The sequence below is a fragment of the Microplitis mediator genome, chromosome 1, assembly GCF_029852145.1.
Source record: "Microplitis mediator isolate UGA2020A chromosome 1, iyMicMedi2.1, whole genome shotgun sequence".
NCBI lineage: Eukaryota > Metazoa > Arthropoda > Insecta > Hymenoptera > Braconidae > Microplitis > Microplitis mediator.
The window spans coordinates 1,494,322-1,511,112 of record NC_079969.1 but is presented as its reverse complement, the minus strand read 5'-3'; the positions used below and the strand labels follow the sequence as shown (position 1 = coordinate 1,511,112).

The following is a 16,791-nucleotide window of genomic DNA, read 5'->3' as shown; positions in this document are numbered from 1 at the left end:
AAACCCATCAGAGTGATACTCAAGTCTATACATATATACATATGTAAACAAATATATGCATATAAATTATATATATTTAATTAAACAATAGAGCCGGAAAAATAAACATGTCTAATTATTCTCACTTGTATTAAAACTTTTTTTTTACCTTAGAAAATTAATATATTTTTTATCTGTTTGATCTCCAATCGCATCTGACATCCATTCAAGTGGGTCATGTATGAGTTGTACTCATGTCAAGTGTTATTTACTCGACTTACTTTTGTTCCGACATATTTTTACTAAGAAACCATAAAAAAAGTCAACTGCCAATAATTCAAACTTTTTTATTTATTTCCTTGTTATAAATTTATATCAACTTCCCTCTAGCATCCTCTAGATCAATAAAGATAAGACTTCCTCTATTTTAAACCCGACATCGTTCAAGACTTGACAATTTTTTTTATTTTCCACTTACGCTTTTCTAAGCAATTTTCCGAAATATTGAAATTTCATAAATTTTCTGTTCAAAGAAAATTCCGAGAATTCCATGATAATTTTCCCGCAGCCTCAAACTTTTTGTAAAATTAATCCTTAGACTTTTCCTAAGAATTTTCATTTTTCATTCATACTTTTCCGATCTCAATTTTCCGAGCTATAAAACCAAATCTAGTTGATTTTTTTTTCCTTGAAGAAAATTGTGGAAATTTCTAATATAATTTTCCTAGTCTCAAACTTTTTTTAAATTAACCCCATAAATTTTCCCTACAATTTTCATTTTCACTTACACTTTTCCGTGAAATTTTCCATGATATTACAATATCATAAATTTTATTTTTCAAAGAAAATTCTGTGAATTCCATGATAATTTTCCCGGAACCTTAAACTTTTTATAAAATTAATCCTTAGGCTTTTCCTAAGAATTTTCATTTTTCATTTATACTTTTTCGATCTCAATTTTCCGAGCTATAAAACCAAATCTGGTAAATTTTATTTTTCCTTAAAGAAAATTACGGAAATTTCCAATATAATTTTCCTAGTCTCAAACTTTTTTTTAAATTAACCCCGTAAATTTTTCCTACAATTTTCATTTTTCACTTACACTTTTCCGAGCAATTTTCCATAATATTGAAATTTTATTTTTCAAAGAAAATTCCGTAAATCTCATGATCATTTTCCGGGAGCCTCAAACTTTTTATAAAATTAATCCTTAGACTTTTCCTAAAAATTTTCATTTTCCATTCATACTTTTCCGATCTCAATTTTCCGAGCTATGAAATTTCAAATCTAACGAATTTTGTTTTTCCTCAAAGAAAATTACATGAATTCCAATATAATTTTCCTAGAGTGTCATACTTCTTTTAAACTAACCCCATAACTTTTCCCTAAAATTTTCATTTTCCATTCATACTTTTCCGACCTCAATTTTCCGAGCCATAAAATTTCAAATCTAATAAATTTTTTTTTCTCAAAGAAAATTACATAAATTCCAATATAATTTTCCTAGAGTCTCATACTTTTTTTAAAAATAACCCAATAACTTTTCCCTACAATTTTCATTTTCCATTCATACTTTTCCGCCCTCAATTTTCCGAGCCATAAAATTTCAAATCTAATAAATTTTATTTTTCCTCAAAGAAAATTACATAAATTCCAATATAATTTTCCTAATCTCATACTTTTTTTAAAATTAACCCCATAACTTTTTCCTACAATTTTCATTTTTCATTCATGCTTTTCCGACCTCAATTTTCCGAGCCATAAAATTTCACATCTAATAAATTTTTTTTTTCCTCAAAGAAAATTAGATAAATTCCAATATAATTTTCCTAGAGTCTCATACTTTTTTTAAAATTAACCCCATAACTTTTCCCTACAATTTTCATTTTCCACTCATATTTTTCCAACCTTAATTTTCCGAGGCATAAAATTTTTACTCTTCAAAATTAAAAAATTCAAATTCTTTTTTTTTGCCAGTACATATACATATACATATACATACATACATACATATATACATATATATATGTATATTTATATATATGGTATGTAAGAGCATCCTTTCACCATATATCAAGTCAATGAGCTGAAAAAATTAGATCATGAGGTTAAATGTGTCTGTGTGTAAATGAAATATATATATATATATATATATATATATATATATAAATATATATATAAAAATTAAATAATGAAAAATTTTTTTTTCTAGCAAATCGTAACTATTATATAATTACACTAATAATTGCTAATAAGTAATTAGTAATTGCTAATTATCGTAATTAGATAAAAAAAAATGTAATGTTTAAATATATAAAGTGTGATATTTGTTGGACAATATCCAGAACGGAACGAACAGCGAATCGCATTTTTCATCCGCTTCCTTCTTAATTGGGCCTCAATAGCGATAAATATGTCCGCTCGTTTAATTCACGAGGCCGCGAAATGAGAAAGAGAAAAAATTTAAAAGAAAAGAAAAGAAAAAAAAAAATAACAAGAGAAAATTATATACTTTTGTTATTTATCATTCATCTATTTACACTGGACTCCAATTATAAATTTAATTATTATTATTATTGCTGGTAATTAATTTTATGTAATTACTTTTTTTCGCTTGTCATATCCTGGGACTGTTGCGAGATCACTTAATTTAGAGTTTAGAAATTGGGAAATTTAAAAATGAGGAATTCTTGTGAAAGTTACAGAGATAGGGGAAAAAGTGCAAGAAATAATTTTATAGGAAATTTTATGGGGAATAAAATTGTCTTAGGGTTAATTTGACCTGGGAGTGATAGGAAATGAGATATGGGGATTTTTTAAGGAAGGTACAGAAAAATTTTTGGAAAATTGAGAATTTTTGGAGCTGTGTAATTTGAAAGAGTAATTATGGGGAAAGTATGGGAGATAGAGTAATTTAGGTAAGAAATGATTTTGTAGGAAATTTTATGGGGAACATAATTAGTAAGATGATGATTTTTGATAGGAGTGATAGGAGAGGAGATATGAGGAATTTTTAGGTCTGTATTATAAACCACCAAAAATATTCCTCAATTTCCCACTTTTCCTATTTAAATTCCTCATAACTAACTAACTATCAAAAATTCCTCAATAATCAATCAGACAAAATTTGTAGGAAATTAAATTTTCTACAAAATAATTTCTTACAAAAATTTTCTTAAAATCAATAATTTCCCAGATATTTTCATTTTAATCCTCAGCCACCAAAAATATTTCTCAATTTCCCACTTTTCCTCTTTAAATTCCTCATAACTCCTAAAACATCAAAAATTCCCAATTAACCAATCAGATAAAATTTGTAGGAAATTAAATTTCCCACAAAATCATATTTTGCAAAAATTTTCCTAAGTTCAATAATTTTCCAGATATTTTCATTTCAATCCTAAACCACCAAAAATATTCCTCAATTTCTCACTTTTCCTCTTTAAATTTCTCATAACTACTAAACCATCAAAATTTCCCAATTAACTAATCAAACAAAATTTGTAGGGAATTAAATTTCCCACAAAAGCATTTCTTACAAAAATTTCCTTAAGATCAATAATTTCCCAGATATTTTCATTTCAATCCTAAACCACCAAAAATATTCTTCAATTTCCCACTTTTCCTCTTTAAATTCCTCATAACTCCTAAACCATCAAAAATTCCCAATTAACCAATCAGACAAAATTTGTAGGAAATAAAATTTCCCACAAAATCATTTCTTACAAAAATTTCCCTAAGATCAATAATTTCCCAGATATTTTCATTTTAATCCTCAGCTACCAAAAGTATTCCTCAATTTCCCACTTTTCCTCTTTAAAATCCTCATAACTCCTAAACTATCAAAATTTCCCAATTAACCAATCAGACAAATTTTGTAGGAAATTAAATTTCCCACAAAATCATTTCTTACAAAAATTTCCCTAAGATCAATAATTTCCCAGATATTTTCATTTTAATCCTCAGCCACCAAAAGTATTCCTCAATTTCCCACTTTTCCTCTGTAAATTCCTCATAACTCCTAAACCATCAAAAATTCCCAATTAACCAATCAGACAAAATTTGTAGAAAATTAAATTTCCCACAAAATCATTTCTTACAAAAATTTTCCTAAAATCAATAATTTCCCAAATATTTCCCTTGTAACCCAAAATCACTAAAAAAAATTTTTCTTTCATCTTTGATCTCATTACATTTACTTACCTCTCATATATACCACTTATATATATGTACATATATATATTTATATAATTATAATAATTTCTATTGAATTTATGCATGCATACATTTATGACTCATACAGTAATTTAATATTCATTTGCTATTTTATTATTATAATTATATTATTGAACATTTAATAAACATATATATCTATATATATAATTATTAGAAGTTGAAGCAAAATATAAATAATAAATAATGAATGGTTATTAAAATTTATTCACTGTGTAATCGAAACTATAATGATTCGGCTTTCACCATTATAACAAACCGAGTTGAGAGAAAGTTTTTAAAATCTATTATTCTTATTTAGTTTTATATTTTTTTTAACAAATAATTTAATATTTGTTTTATAATTATTGTCATCCATGGGTTCACGGATTCGCGGTTAATCGTGTTTGAATTTTAATTGAAATTTAGTTTTTTTTTAGGAAAGTAAATTTTTTTTAGTCTGAATTATTATTTTTTTTTAATATTTTATGACTTTTCGATCTTTGGAAGCTGATATCTAGAGAAATATTGAAAATATGAAGATGAGTAAAAGGAAACAAATTTTAGGAAATTTAATTTTGAACAAAAATGGTATCATTAAAAATTTCGAAATTCCTGGTAGTTTACGAGAAATTTTGAATTTTAGATCGAGAGATTTTTAAATATTTTGAGGGAAATAGAAAATTTTGTTGGGAACTTTGGAGGCTGATAGCTCGTAAACTATCAAAAATATCAAGAAAAAGGTAAGAAAGTAATTTGTAGGAAATTAAATTTTGAACAAAAATGATATCATTAAATATTTTGAAATTCCTGGTAGTTTACGAGAAATTTTGAATTTTAGATCGAGAGATTTTTAAATATTTTGAGGGAAATGGAAAATTTTTTGTTGGGAACTTTGGAGGCTGATAGCTCGTAAACTATCAAAAATATCAAGAGAAAGATAAGAAAGTAATTTGTAGGAAATTAAATTTTGAACAAAAATGATGTCATTGAATATTTCGAAATTTTTGATAGTTTATGAGAAATTTTAATTTTTTTCCTGTCCCAAAAATTCGCTTTTTCCTTCCATTCTTCCATAACTCAAAAAATATCAAAATTACCCAAAAAACTAATCAGCCAAAATTTGTAGATCATAAAATTTCCCACAAAATTACCCTCCTAAAAATTCCCCATACCCATTTCCAAAAATTTTCTTTCCAAAAATTCCCTTTCCTCCATTTCTCTGTCCCCAAATCTAAAATCCCCCATAACTTTTTTCCTATCAAAAATTCCGTCTCAGACCTCATGACAAAATTTCCTCAGGACAAAATTCCCCACAACTTTTTCCTTATCGATTTTTCTGTACATCCAATATTTGGCTTTATATTGTCAGTTAAAAAAAAAAATTTTCAAAATTCAGACCGCGGCCTTGAAATCCGCGGCCCATTTTACCCCTTAATGAGTTAAGTAACACGAAATTACATAATTGCATGTAAATGTGGACAAAAATGATTAAAATTTTAAACAATGGATGTAGACATATATTATATATTTATGATTTCGAAAGCGAAAGCGGGCAGTAAAGCAGCCCCATCTAATATGTTTGTACGCAATATAATACTTTGTCCTCATCATCCTCATCATCATCATCATCATGATCATCAAAGAGCAAAGACATTGTCTCACTATCTAGTTAAGTAGTCAGTAGTTACCTTGCCGTGCGCTAATTTGGTGAAAGTTTTGACTGTACTGCCAAGAAAACTCGCTCATTAAAAAAAAAATTTCCATTTAATTCTCGGACAATAAAATTGAAAAAAAAGAAACTCAATTGAATAAAAAAAAAAAAAAAAAAATAATTTATATGTTTTTCTTACATAAAATATTTACTGAGTGATTACATTCTCGAGGGCAATTATCCTCTAAACGGTTCATTGAAGTTTGAATCGGAATTCAAGAAATTTAACAATTTTTATTTTATCTCGAACGTAAGAGAAATTTTTCAGGAAAAAAAAATGAGGAAAAATTTTAAATGGTTGATATTTTTGTGAACTTGACTCGAGTAGAGGAAAATTGGAGGCTGGATATTTTTTGAAATTCTAAAATGTTTTTTTTGTTTTCGTAATTGAGAATTTTCAGTGGAAAACGAAAAAAATTTAATTTTGGAGTCGGAATTCAAATTCTGGTTTTGAAGATCGATATCTCGAAAACTGTAAACTTTAGAGAAATTTAGTCGAAACAAATTTTGCAGGGAATTTAATTTCCTACAAATTTGGTTTTAGTAAAAATTTTCCTAGGGTTGATAGTTTTCAAAATAATCGAGGATTTTCATCTGAAAATACGAAAATTTAAATTTCGGAGCCGGGAATTTATATTCTGAGTTTTGATGATCGATATCTCGAAAACTGTAAGCTTTAGAGAAATTTAGTCAAGACAAATTTTGTAGGGAATTTAATTTCCTACAAATTTGGTTTCAGTGAAAATTTTCCTAGGATTGATAGTTTTCAAAATAATCGAGAATTTTCATCTGAAAATCCGAAAATTTATATTTCGGAGCCGGGAATTTATATTCTGAGTTTTGATGATCGATATCTCGAAAACTGTAAGCTTTAGAGAAATTTAGTAAAGACAAATTTTGTAGGGAATTTAATTTCCTACAAATTTGGTCTCAGTGAAAATTTTCCTAGGGTTGATAGTTTTCAAAATAATCGAGAATTTTCATCTGAAAATCAGAAAATTTATATTTCGGAGCCGGGAATTCCAGTTCTGGTTTTTAAATATCGATATCTCGAAAACCGTAAGTTTAAAAAAAATTTCATTCGAACAAAATTTGTAGAAAATTTAATTTTCTACAATTTTTCTCTGATTAAAAAAATCCCTAGAGTCGATAGTTTTCGAGATATCGAACTTTTAAACTAAAAACTAAATTTCAAAAAAACCTAAGTTCAGTCTTCCGTATTTTTCCCTCAAAATTCTAAAATATCTCAAGAAGAATTAAAAATTTCAAAAAAATCATCATGACCAATTTTGTAGGAAATGAAATTTTCTATAAAATTGCACTGAGCAAAAAAGTCGCTATCTCTGATAGTTAACGAGTTAGAAATAAAATAAAAAGCAAACTCGGTTAATTGTTTTTTGTAATATTTTCCCAATGACCTTGAATGCGGATCAAGATCTTACAGTACTTATACCGTCCGTCCATTTGATATCTCGCATATAATCCAACAACTTCAAGTAATGGTAGAGTACGAATAAAACAGGAAGGAGGAAGAAATCCTGCGTAAGTATAGTATTTATAAGAGTGTGTGTTGTGTGACGGTCGGGCGGGAGCGGGCGCGGGTGCGGGCGCCGTCTCGCCAGAGCCTTACGGACCCTTTTCCCCTTCCCCTGCTCTCCCCTCTCCCAGCCCCAGACCTCAGGCCCAAGGCATTGGGGCCCCGTCGACCCCCCCCCCCTCCCACCGGTCGTTTGTGCCAACGGAGAAGTGGCAGAAGACACTACTCAGTTTCCTGAGCGCGTGAGACTCACGTTCATTCCTTGGTCAGTACCCCAGTGGTGTTCGTCATTAACATCACACACATTCAAATTAAATGATTTCGAAATTATAATTATATATATGGCCCGAAAAAAATTTAGTGATGATTTCAGTTATCGATAACTCGCGCCCGCGAGTCAGTGTTGTGTAAAAAAAAAAATTTATTTTAAAAAAAAATTTGTTTTTTGGTTTATTTGAATTTTATTTAATAAGTGAGTGGAATGAACAGATAACTTGAAGCTAAATATTACGCATATGGGGTAATTATTAATTTTAATTAATTATTTGATTGCTATTATTAAGGGAAATGCGTGGAGTAGGCAAAGAAAAATAAATAGTTGATTAAATAATGACAACTTGAATGGGAATCCTCAGTTGAGATGATTGCGGCAAAATATATGTGTCACTTTTTACGAGACACCGGATTGCGGTGGCCGTTGCGGTGGCCGTGGCCTCGAACCCCATAACATTGAGGCCCGTTTAAACAAAGACAGATACGTTAGAGAGTATAAGATACATTAAATAAATAAAATAAAAATATATATACGATAAAAAATAAAAATAAACAAGCGTATACTGTACAGACAAATGCCCCAGTTTTGTAAGTTCACCTTTTTATCTCACATACGTACCAATTGTTACTTATATCAACGTACATACGAATCCCATTGATTTTTTTTAACCCACATAAGTAACTTTTACATTTCCGCAAAAATGGTTTTTTTTTTGCGACTAAAAAAAATTATTACAGGCTTCTGAATCACTCGATTCCTTAGGTCCCGGTTTCGGAGGCTTCTATACACTCACGAGAAACAGTAAAAAAATAAACCGAACCCAAAAAACCCGGTTTATATAAAAAAAATCCCGCTAAACCCAAAATCACTCTTTCAGAGGACGTATTTGGGGCTCTCCCCGTTCGGCCAACGCCCCCTGTAAGAAACCAATAAAAATTACCCCCTGGGGTGTTTGTGCACAGCAAAATCTCCGTGCCGCTTGAGTTTTATTTCAAACAGAAGCTCAGAACCCAAAAAAAATCCTAAAAAACTCGAAATCCAAACGGCCAAATTGAACGGGCTCCTGGATATTATCATTTATTTCAGCATTTATTCTTAATATGGAGTTATATTCAAACCCATAAACGTATTCACACACTCATATATATATATACGTAACATATATCTATATATATACATATAAGATATAATTCTCAGTTGCGTATAACCCTCTCGCTTTTCCCGTTATATTTCTCGTATAACCGCGCCCGTAAAACCTAACACTAAGTAGTAGAGTAGCTCTCAGCAAGTGCACTCTTATCATCAAAATCAAACTTAAAATCCATCCACATATATATAAATATATAAATATTAAATAACCATAGACCCAGGCAACAAAGGATCACAATAACATTTACATTCATTGTTAATTTATATCCATTAAAAAAGATATTTGTTACGGGCTATTGTCGTATTGTCATCGCCGTTAATCCTCGTTAAATAAACATCTTGCTCTACACCAACAATTATTATTATTATTATTATTATTATTGTAATCAGACAAATGGATTTAACGCAGTTGTCTAACTAAACATAATTTACATTAACAAAACACCGTATTAATTAGTTAACAACTCGGTGACTATTCATCGCGATATCTAGATCAGTTAAGATATCACTTGATGATTAATACATCAACACAGTTCCTTTATATATATATAAATATATGAGTTTCTTTTATAAATAATTTTAATTTAGAGATTTAATTCAACGGAATCGGTGGTATTAGGTCAGGCGATTCGATTGGATTCCCGTGGATTGTAATCATTTAATCTCAGTACTCATATATATATATATATATATATATATATATATATATATATATATATATATATGGATAATATATATTGCTATTGTAGTTATTGAGGAAATTTTAATAATGACTGCAATGTATGAGGAATAAATAAAGCGATTAATAATTTTGAAGATTTTGTTAATCGCTAAAGTTATTAATGTTTTTTTTTCACGGTTCCTAAATTACGATGAGCTTGAAGGCACATTGAGGGAGTTACGCTCTCGCTTTGTAATACAAGAGCGTGTATATGTGTATATGTATACTAGTTCGCGGATTGGATGAGTGGATCTTGATCTGATCTGGATTTTATGAGAATGAGAATAGGCAGGATATTGGTCAGCACGTGAGCGGCCACGTGGATAGACCGGTTTAGATTTTTAGAGCTGGGATTTTTGACCGATGGGTGGAGGGGGGGGGGGATTATGGATGATTTTATTGTTGGAGATTTTTTTTTTGTTTGTTTTAGGAACCAGGATGCGGTGGATCGGTTACGTGGCCACGATTCTCTGGTGGTCGAACGTCATCAGTTGTCTCAGCACGCTGAATCGAGGTCACAGTTAGTATTTTTTTTTGGTTTTGTTAGGGTGGGGGAGGGGGTTGTTAATGGGGTAGGAGTGGGAGAAATTTTGGGAGGATAAAATTTGAAAAAGTATTTTTGGGAATATGATTTTTAAAATTGAGAATAAATGTGAAAATTTTTGGGAAATAAAAATTTGAAAATTAATTTTGTAGAAATTTAATTTACAAAAAAAATTATTATTTTTGGAAATTAAAATTTCTAAAATAAAAAAAAAATCTCAATAATTTCCACATTAAAATTTTTTTTTTTTTTTTAAATAAGAAAAAAAATTTTTTTAAATATAAAATTTAAAAAAAAATAAAATTTCGCTATAAATAAAAAAAATTGATTTTCTAATAAAAATTTAAAAATTAATTTTGTAGAAATTTAATTTACAAAAAAATTATAATTTTTGGAATTTAAAATTTACTGAAAATTTCTAAAATAAAGAAAAAATTTCAATAATTTCCACATTAAGAATTTTTTTTTTTAAATAAAAAGAAAAAAAAAATTTTAAAAACTAAAATTAAAAAAAAAATAAAATTTCGCTATAAATAAAAAAAAATGATTTTTTAATAAAAATTCAAAAATTAATTTTGTAGAAATTCAATTAACAAAAAAAAATATTTTTTTAATTAAAATTTTACTGAAAATTTCTAAAATAAAGAAAAAATTTCAATAATTTCTACGTTAAAAAAATTTTTTTTTTTTAAATAAAAAGAAAAAAAATTTTTTGAAAACTAAAATTTTCAAAAAAATCAAAATTTCGCTATCAATAAAAAAAATTGATTTTTTAATAAAAATTCAAAAATTAATTTTGTAGAAATTTAATTTACAAAAAAAATTAATATTTTTGGAATTTAAAATTTACTGAAAATTTCTAAAATAAAGAAAAAATTTCAATAATTTCCACATCAATTTTTTTTTTTTTAAGTAAAAAGAAAAAAAAATTTAAAATAACTAAAATTTTCAAAAAAATAAAATTTCGCCATAAATAAAAAAAATTGATTTTTTAATAAAAATTCAAAAATTAATTTTGTAGAAATTTAATTAACAAAAAAAATTATTATTTTTACGAATTAAAATTTTATTAAAAATTTCTAAAAAAAAAAAATTTAATAGTTTACACATTAACAAAATTTTATTTTTTCAAAAAAACAAAATTTTGCTATAAGTAAAGAAATTTCATTTTTTAATAAAAATTCAAAAATTAATTTTCATAAAAATAAAAAATAAAATTTGATACTCATGATACGTGACTAGTATATATGAAATTGTTGTTGAATAGGTTACAAAATAACTCCAAAACCATGTCGAGTTGCTGGTCAAATTACTGGGCAACAAGTACACGGAACATGTATGTTTGTATGGGAGTGTATAAAGTCACAAGGTACACATGTAGGCGTCTGTGTCGATACATTTATGTTCGGCAGCTGTTGTGTCCATAACAATGAAACGTATCCCACTAAATTACCATCATCATCATCATCATCATCATCTGCATCTGCAGCAGTATCGGCTGGAGTACCATCAACTCAAGCTCAACTGTCAGGAGCGGCATCAATAATAAACTCAATAACCAGTTTAACAGGCACTAATCATGTAACCATAACAACTGGTGAGCCATCCCGATTATCCGACACGACATTAAATATCCTGACGACTTTGAGGCCAATAAGCATTATCTCCACTACTACTGCATCATCTCCATCTCCATCTCCATCTTCATCTTCATCTTTATCTACATCTACATCTACATCATCGACAGCAACGGCAGCTAAAGTTACGACACCGTCGACAACCACAACGCCGACAATAAAAACAACGACCAGACAAAGACCGTTGGGTATAAATCGGCCGAAACGACCCCACGTACCCTCCTTACACGAGATCCAATCATCGCCGGCTCGATTACCAGACGATGGTAAAAATCAAATGGTTGATGAAATCGAGGCTAATCAAGGTTTAACACCTAATCAATTATATTCACAAGCTAATACTGTTAAGTACTCAACTAATAGACCGATTGTTAATCCGGTTGACGATGATCAGGATGAAAATAATATTATTAATGTGAGTATTTTTAGTGCTCATCGATTTAGATTCATTTTAAATCGATACATGGAATTTTTTTTATGAAAAATCGATTAAGTGAATTTTTAATCGATATATCGATTTTGAATCGATTTATCGAATTTATATGATTGATACATTGAATTTTGAATCGGTAATCAAATTTTCATAAAAAATGGGCCATACGAGTTTAAAATCGATTAATCGATTTTAAATCGATACATCGATAATCGAATTGGTAGAATCGATACATTGAATTTTAAACCGGTAGTCGAATTTTTATCAAAAATGGGAAATACGAGTTTAAAATCGATTTATCGATTTGTCGATTATAAATCGATATATCGAATTGATAGAATCGATGCATCGAATTTTTATAAAAAATGGGCCATATGAGTTTAAAATCGATTTTAAATCGATATATTGATTTTGAATCGATATATCGAATTTATAGAATCGATTTATCGAATTTATAGAATCGATTTATCGAATTTATGGAATCGATACATTGAATTTTTAATCAGTAATTGAATTCTTATAAAAATTGGGTCATTTGAGTTTAAAATCGATTTTTCGATTCTAAATCGATATATCGATTTTTAATCAATTTATCGAATTGATAGAATCGATACATCGAATTTTCCATCTATAGATCGAATTCTTATAAAAAACGGGTCATATGAATCATAAATCGATATATCGATTTTGAATCGATTTATCGAATTTAAAAAATCGATGTTAAATTTTTCATCAATCGTTCGAATTTTTATAAAAAATGAGATACATTAACTTTTAATCGATATATTGACTTTAAATCGAGATATCGAACTTTTGAAATCGATATATCGATTTTTTAAATCAGTAGTTAGAATTTTCATTCAAAATTACTCGAATAAATGTCAGATCGATTTATCGACCCTAATCGATAAATCGAGTATTTTAAAATCAAAATTTAAAAAATCGATTTAATATCTCGAATATCGAATTACCGTCAATATATCGAAATTTCAAGATCGATATATCGAAATTTTAAGGTCGATTATTCCAAAATTTGACCTAAGTCAACATTTCAAATTTTCTACCCAACAAACCTCTAAATTGAACCGAAATTTTTTTACCAGGAAACGAATCAAGATCACATAACATCAGCGAGCTCGAACTCGATCCGCACTGAGAAGCCACCCTGGCTCGCAACGAACCCCACCTACCCGAAAACCCACCCCGGGGCGAACCCGAACTTAGACCGACCCAACTTCATCTCCAAGCCAGAAACCAAACCAATGAAACCCTGGACCACTCGTCCCACTGAGTCGCCCAGGTAAGACCCCCCCCCCCAGCTTTGCCAGCTCGCAATCAACCAGCTAATTTTTCCCCAGCACGGAGCCATCCATCCACTGGACTCTCACCACCGAGCCAGCCTTCATCACCAAACACAAGACCACCAGCCGCCCGACCATCTGGTCGTCCGAGTTGTGGACCACCACCGGACACCGGCCCTGGCCCAACGACGGGGACCGCGTCAACGACGAGGATTCCCCCGCCAACGCCAACTCCGATCGCGATGACAATGACACCAGCAAACCAGATAATCAAGATGTTAGACTTGTTTTTATTGACCTTGAATGCTTAACTACTGAATCTCACCAATACTTTCCAATTCCAATTCCCATTCCTACTCTCATTCCCATGCTTAAAATGGCTGCTTTTTTTCTGCATTGCAACTCAACTCTTCTCTAATTCAATGTAATCCCGTGTTTTCACACTTTTTATAACTTAAGCCAAATAGAAAACGCTTTCTCATATATATCCGTTTTCTCCTTGTTTGATTATTTAGCACAAGCCTGATTACATCAACCCACTAAGTCATCATCAGTCTGGACATCATCAATCCCATGCGTCCCCAAATCACAAGGATCAGCATCAGCCCCAGCAGACTCAGTCCCAGTCCCAGTCTCCGACTCAGTCTCAGTCTCAGTCTCAAACCCAGACCCAGAATCAGAACCAGAACCAGAACCAGAACCAGAACCATCAGCAACACAGTCATTACATAACGACTGCTGATAAACCAACGAGAAGACGGACACCCCAGCCACCACGAATCGCTGCCACGACGGCCAGTCCCAAGGACCAATCGACTGCTGCTCAGTCGCAGGCCCAATCCCAGACTGCAGCGACCACGATGTCGACTACTACGATAGCGTCGACTACGAGGAAGTATCAAGGCTCGATCCCGACGGTTTCGGCGGTGACGGGTCAGGCAGTTGACGGTCGGCATGGAAGCCAGTGCGGGATCCCGCCCCTGTTCCCTAGACCCGAGACCAGGATCGTCGGGGGCAAAGACGCCCCCTTCGGAAGGTGGCCGTGGCAGGTCAGTGTGAGACGGACCTCGTTCTTCGGTTTCTCTAGCACTCACAGGTGCGGGGGCGCTGTTTTGAACGAGAACTGGATCGCGACTGCCGGACACTGCGTCGATGAGTGAGTATCCAATGGCAAGATGGACATGAACTGGGTCCAGTTGATAATAAACTGATTTGGGTTTCAGTTTGCTGACGTCGCAGATAAGGATCCGGGTTGGGGACTACGATTTCTCTAGCGTTCAAGAAAGGCTTCCGTATGTCGAAAGAGGGATCGCCAAAAAAGTGGTACATCCTAAGTACAATTTCTTCACTTACGAGTACGACCTGGCGTTGGTGAGACTGGAAACCAGTCTGGTATTCGCCCCCCATATTTCCCCGATATGTTTGCCGGCGACTGATGACCTTCTCATCGGGGAAAACGCAACCGTTACCGGATGGGGACGTCTTTCTGAAGGGGGAACGCTGCCTTACGTCCTACAAGAGGTACAGAGTTAACCTAGAGCTCTGGAGTAGCATTGCAGGATTGATAACCTTATTTTGGGTTACAGGTTTCCGTTCCGATCGTCAGTAACGATAAATGTAAATCGATGTTCCTTCGCGCGGGAAGACACGAATTCATTCCAGACATTTTTCTGTGTGCGGGATATGAAAATGGCGGCCAAGATTCTTGCCAAGTAAGATTTTTTTGGGTTTTTTTTTATTATGATAACCCCTGGCGCCCTCTGTTGGCTGTATATGATCACGAATGGGTCCGGGATGGTTATGTGAGGTCACAAATGGGCCATAGTTGATCATAAAAGATCAAAAATAGGCCTTACTTTGGGCATGTATGATCACAATGGGTCATTCTGGGTCATATATAGTCACAAATGGGCCCAGGATGATCATGTAAGGTCACAAATGGGCCATAGTTGGTCATATATGATCAAAAATGGGCCTTACTTTGGGCATGTATGATCACAATTGCTCATTCTTGGTCATACCTAGTCACAAATGGGCCCAGGATGGTCATGTAAGGTCACAAATGGGCCATAGTTGGTCATATTTGATCAAAAATGGGCCTTATTTGGTCATTTGTGGTCACAATGGACCATTATTGATCATATATGATTGCCAATGGGCCCAGGATGATCATGTAAGGTCACAAATGGGCCATAGTTGGTCATATATTATCAAAAATGGGCCTTATTTGATCATGTATGATCACAATTGCTCATTCTTGGTCATACCTAGTCACAAATGGGCCCAGGATGATCATGTAAGGTCACACATGGGCCCTAGTTGGTCATGTATGATCACAAATGGGCCTTATTTGGTCGTGTATGATCACAATTGGTCATTATTGGTTATATATGATTACAAATGGGTCCAAGATGGTCATGTAAGACCACAAATGGGCCTTATGTGGTCATGTATGATAAAAAATGAGCCTTACTTTGGGCATGTATGGTCACAATGGGTCATTCTCGGTCATATATGATCACAAATGGGTCCAGGGTGGTCATGTAAGGTCACAAATGGACCATAGTTGGTCATATATGATCGAAAATGGGCCTTAATTGGTCATGTATGATCAAAATTGGACATATATGATCACAAATGGGTCCAGATTAGTCGTATATGATCACAGGTGGGTCATGGTGATTATATATGATCACAAATGGGTCCAGGATGGTCATGTATAATCAGACATGGGCCTTATTTGGCCGTGTGTGATCACAATGGGCCTTATTTGGTCATTCATGATCACAAATGGATCCAGGTTGGTAACTTAGTATCACGATTGGGCCCGAGTTGGTCATATAAGGTCACAAATGGGTCGTAGTTGGTCATATATGATCACAAATGGGCCCATGTTGGCAGCATAGGATCACAGGTGGACCCATGTTGGTCATATAAGGTCACAAATGAGTCATAGTCATTGGTATGTTATCAAAATGGGCCTTATATGGTCATATATGATCAAAATGGGCCTTATTTGGTCACATATGATCAAATATGAGTATTTTTAGTTCTATAAAAATAAAATAATAACAAAAAACGAATTTTTTTTTTACTAGGGTGACTCTGGAGGACCATTACAAGTACGTGGCAAAGACGGCCGCTACTTTTTAGCAGGGATAATTTCCTGGGGAATCGGCTGTGCCGAGGCCAATTTACCTGGTGTTTGCACTAGAATATCCAAATTTGTACCTTGGATACTTAAAAATGTAACTTAATTAATTAATTAATTATATTATTTTTATATTGAG

At 31.9% G+C, this 16,791-nt stretch overlaps 1 protein-coding gene across 1 annotated transcript; it reads left to right on the top strand.

The window, feature by feature from the left end:
- Window positions 1-7,676: 7,676 nt before the first annotated feature.
- On the top strand, window positions 7,677-16,758 carry LOC130671822 (serine proteinase stubble). The gene is made up of 9 exons (XM_057475916.1): window positions 7,677-7,962; window positions 10,017-10,106; window positions 11,398-12,182; window positions 13,304-13,500; window positions 13,559-13,778; window positions 14,017-14,657; window positions 14,725-15,022; window positions 15,088-15,213; window positions 16,600-16,758. Exons 2-9 carry the CDS (start codon window positions 10,025-10,027, stop codon window positions 16,756-16,758), a joined length of 2,508 nt encoding a protein of 835 aa, XP_057331899.1. The 5' UTR covers window positions 7,677-7,962; window positions 10,017-10,024.
- The last annotated feature ends 33 nt before the right edge of the window (window positions 16,759-16,791 follow it).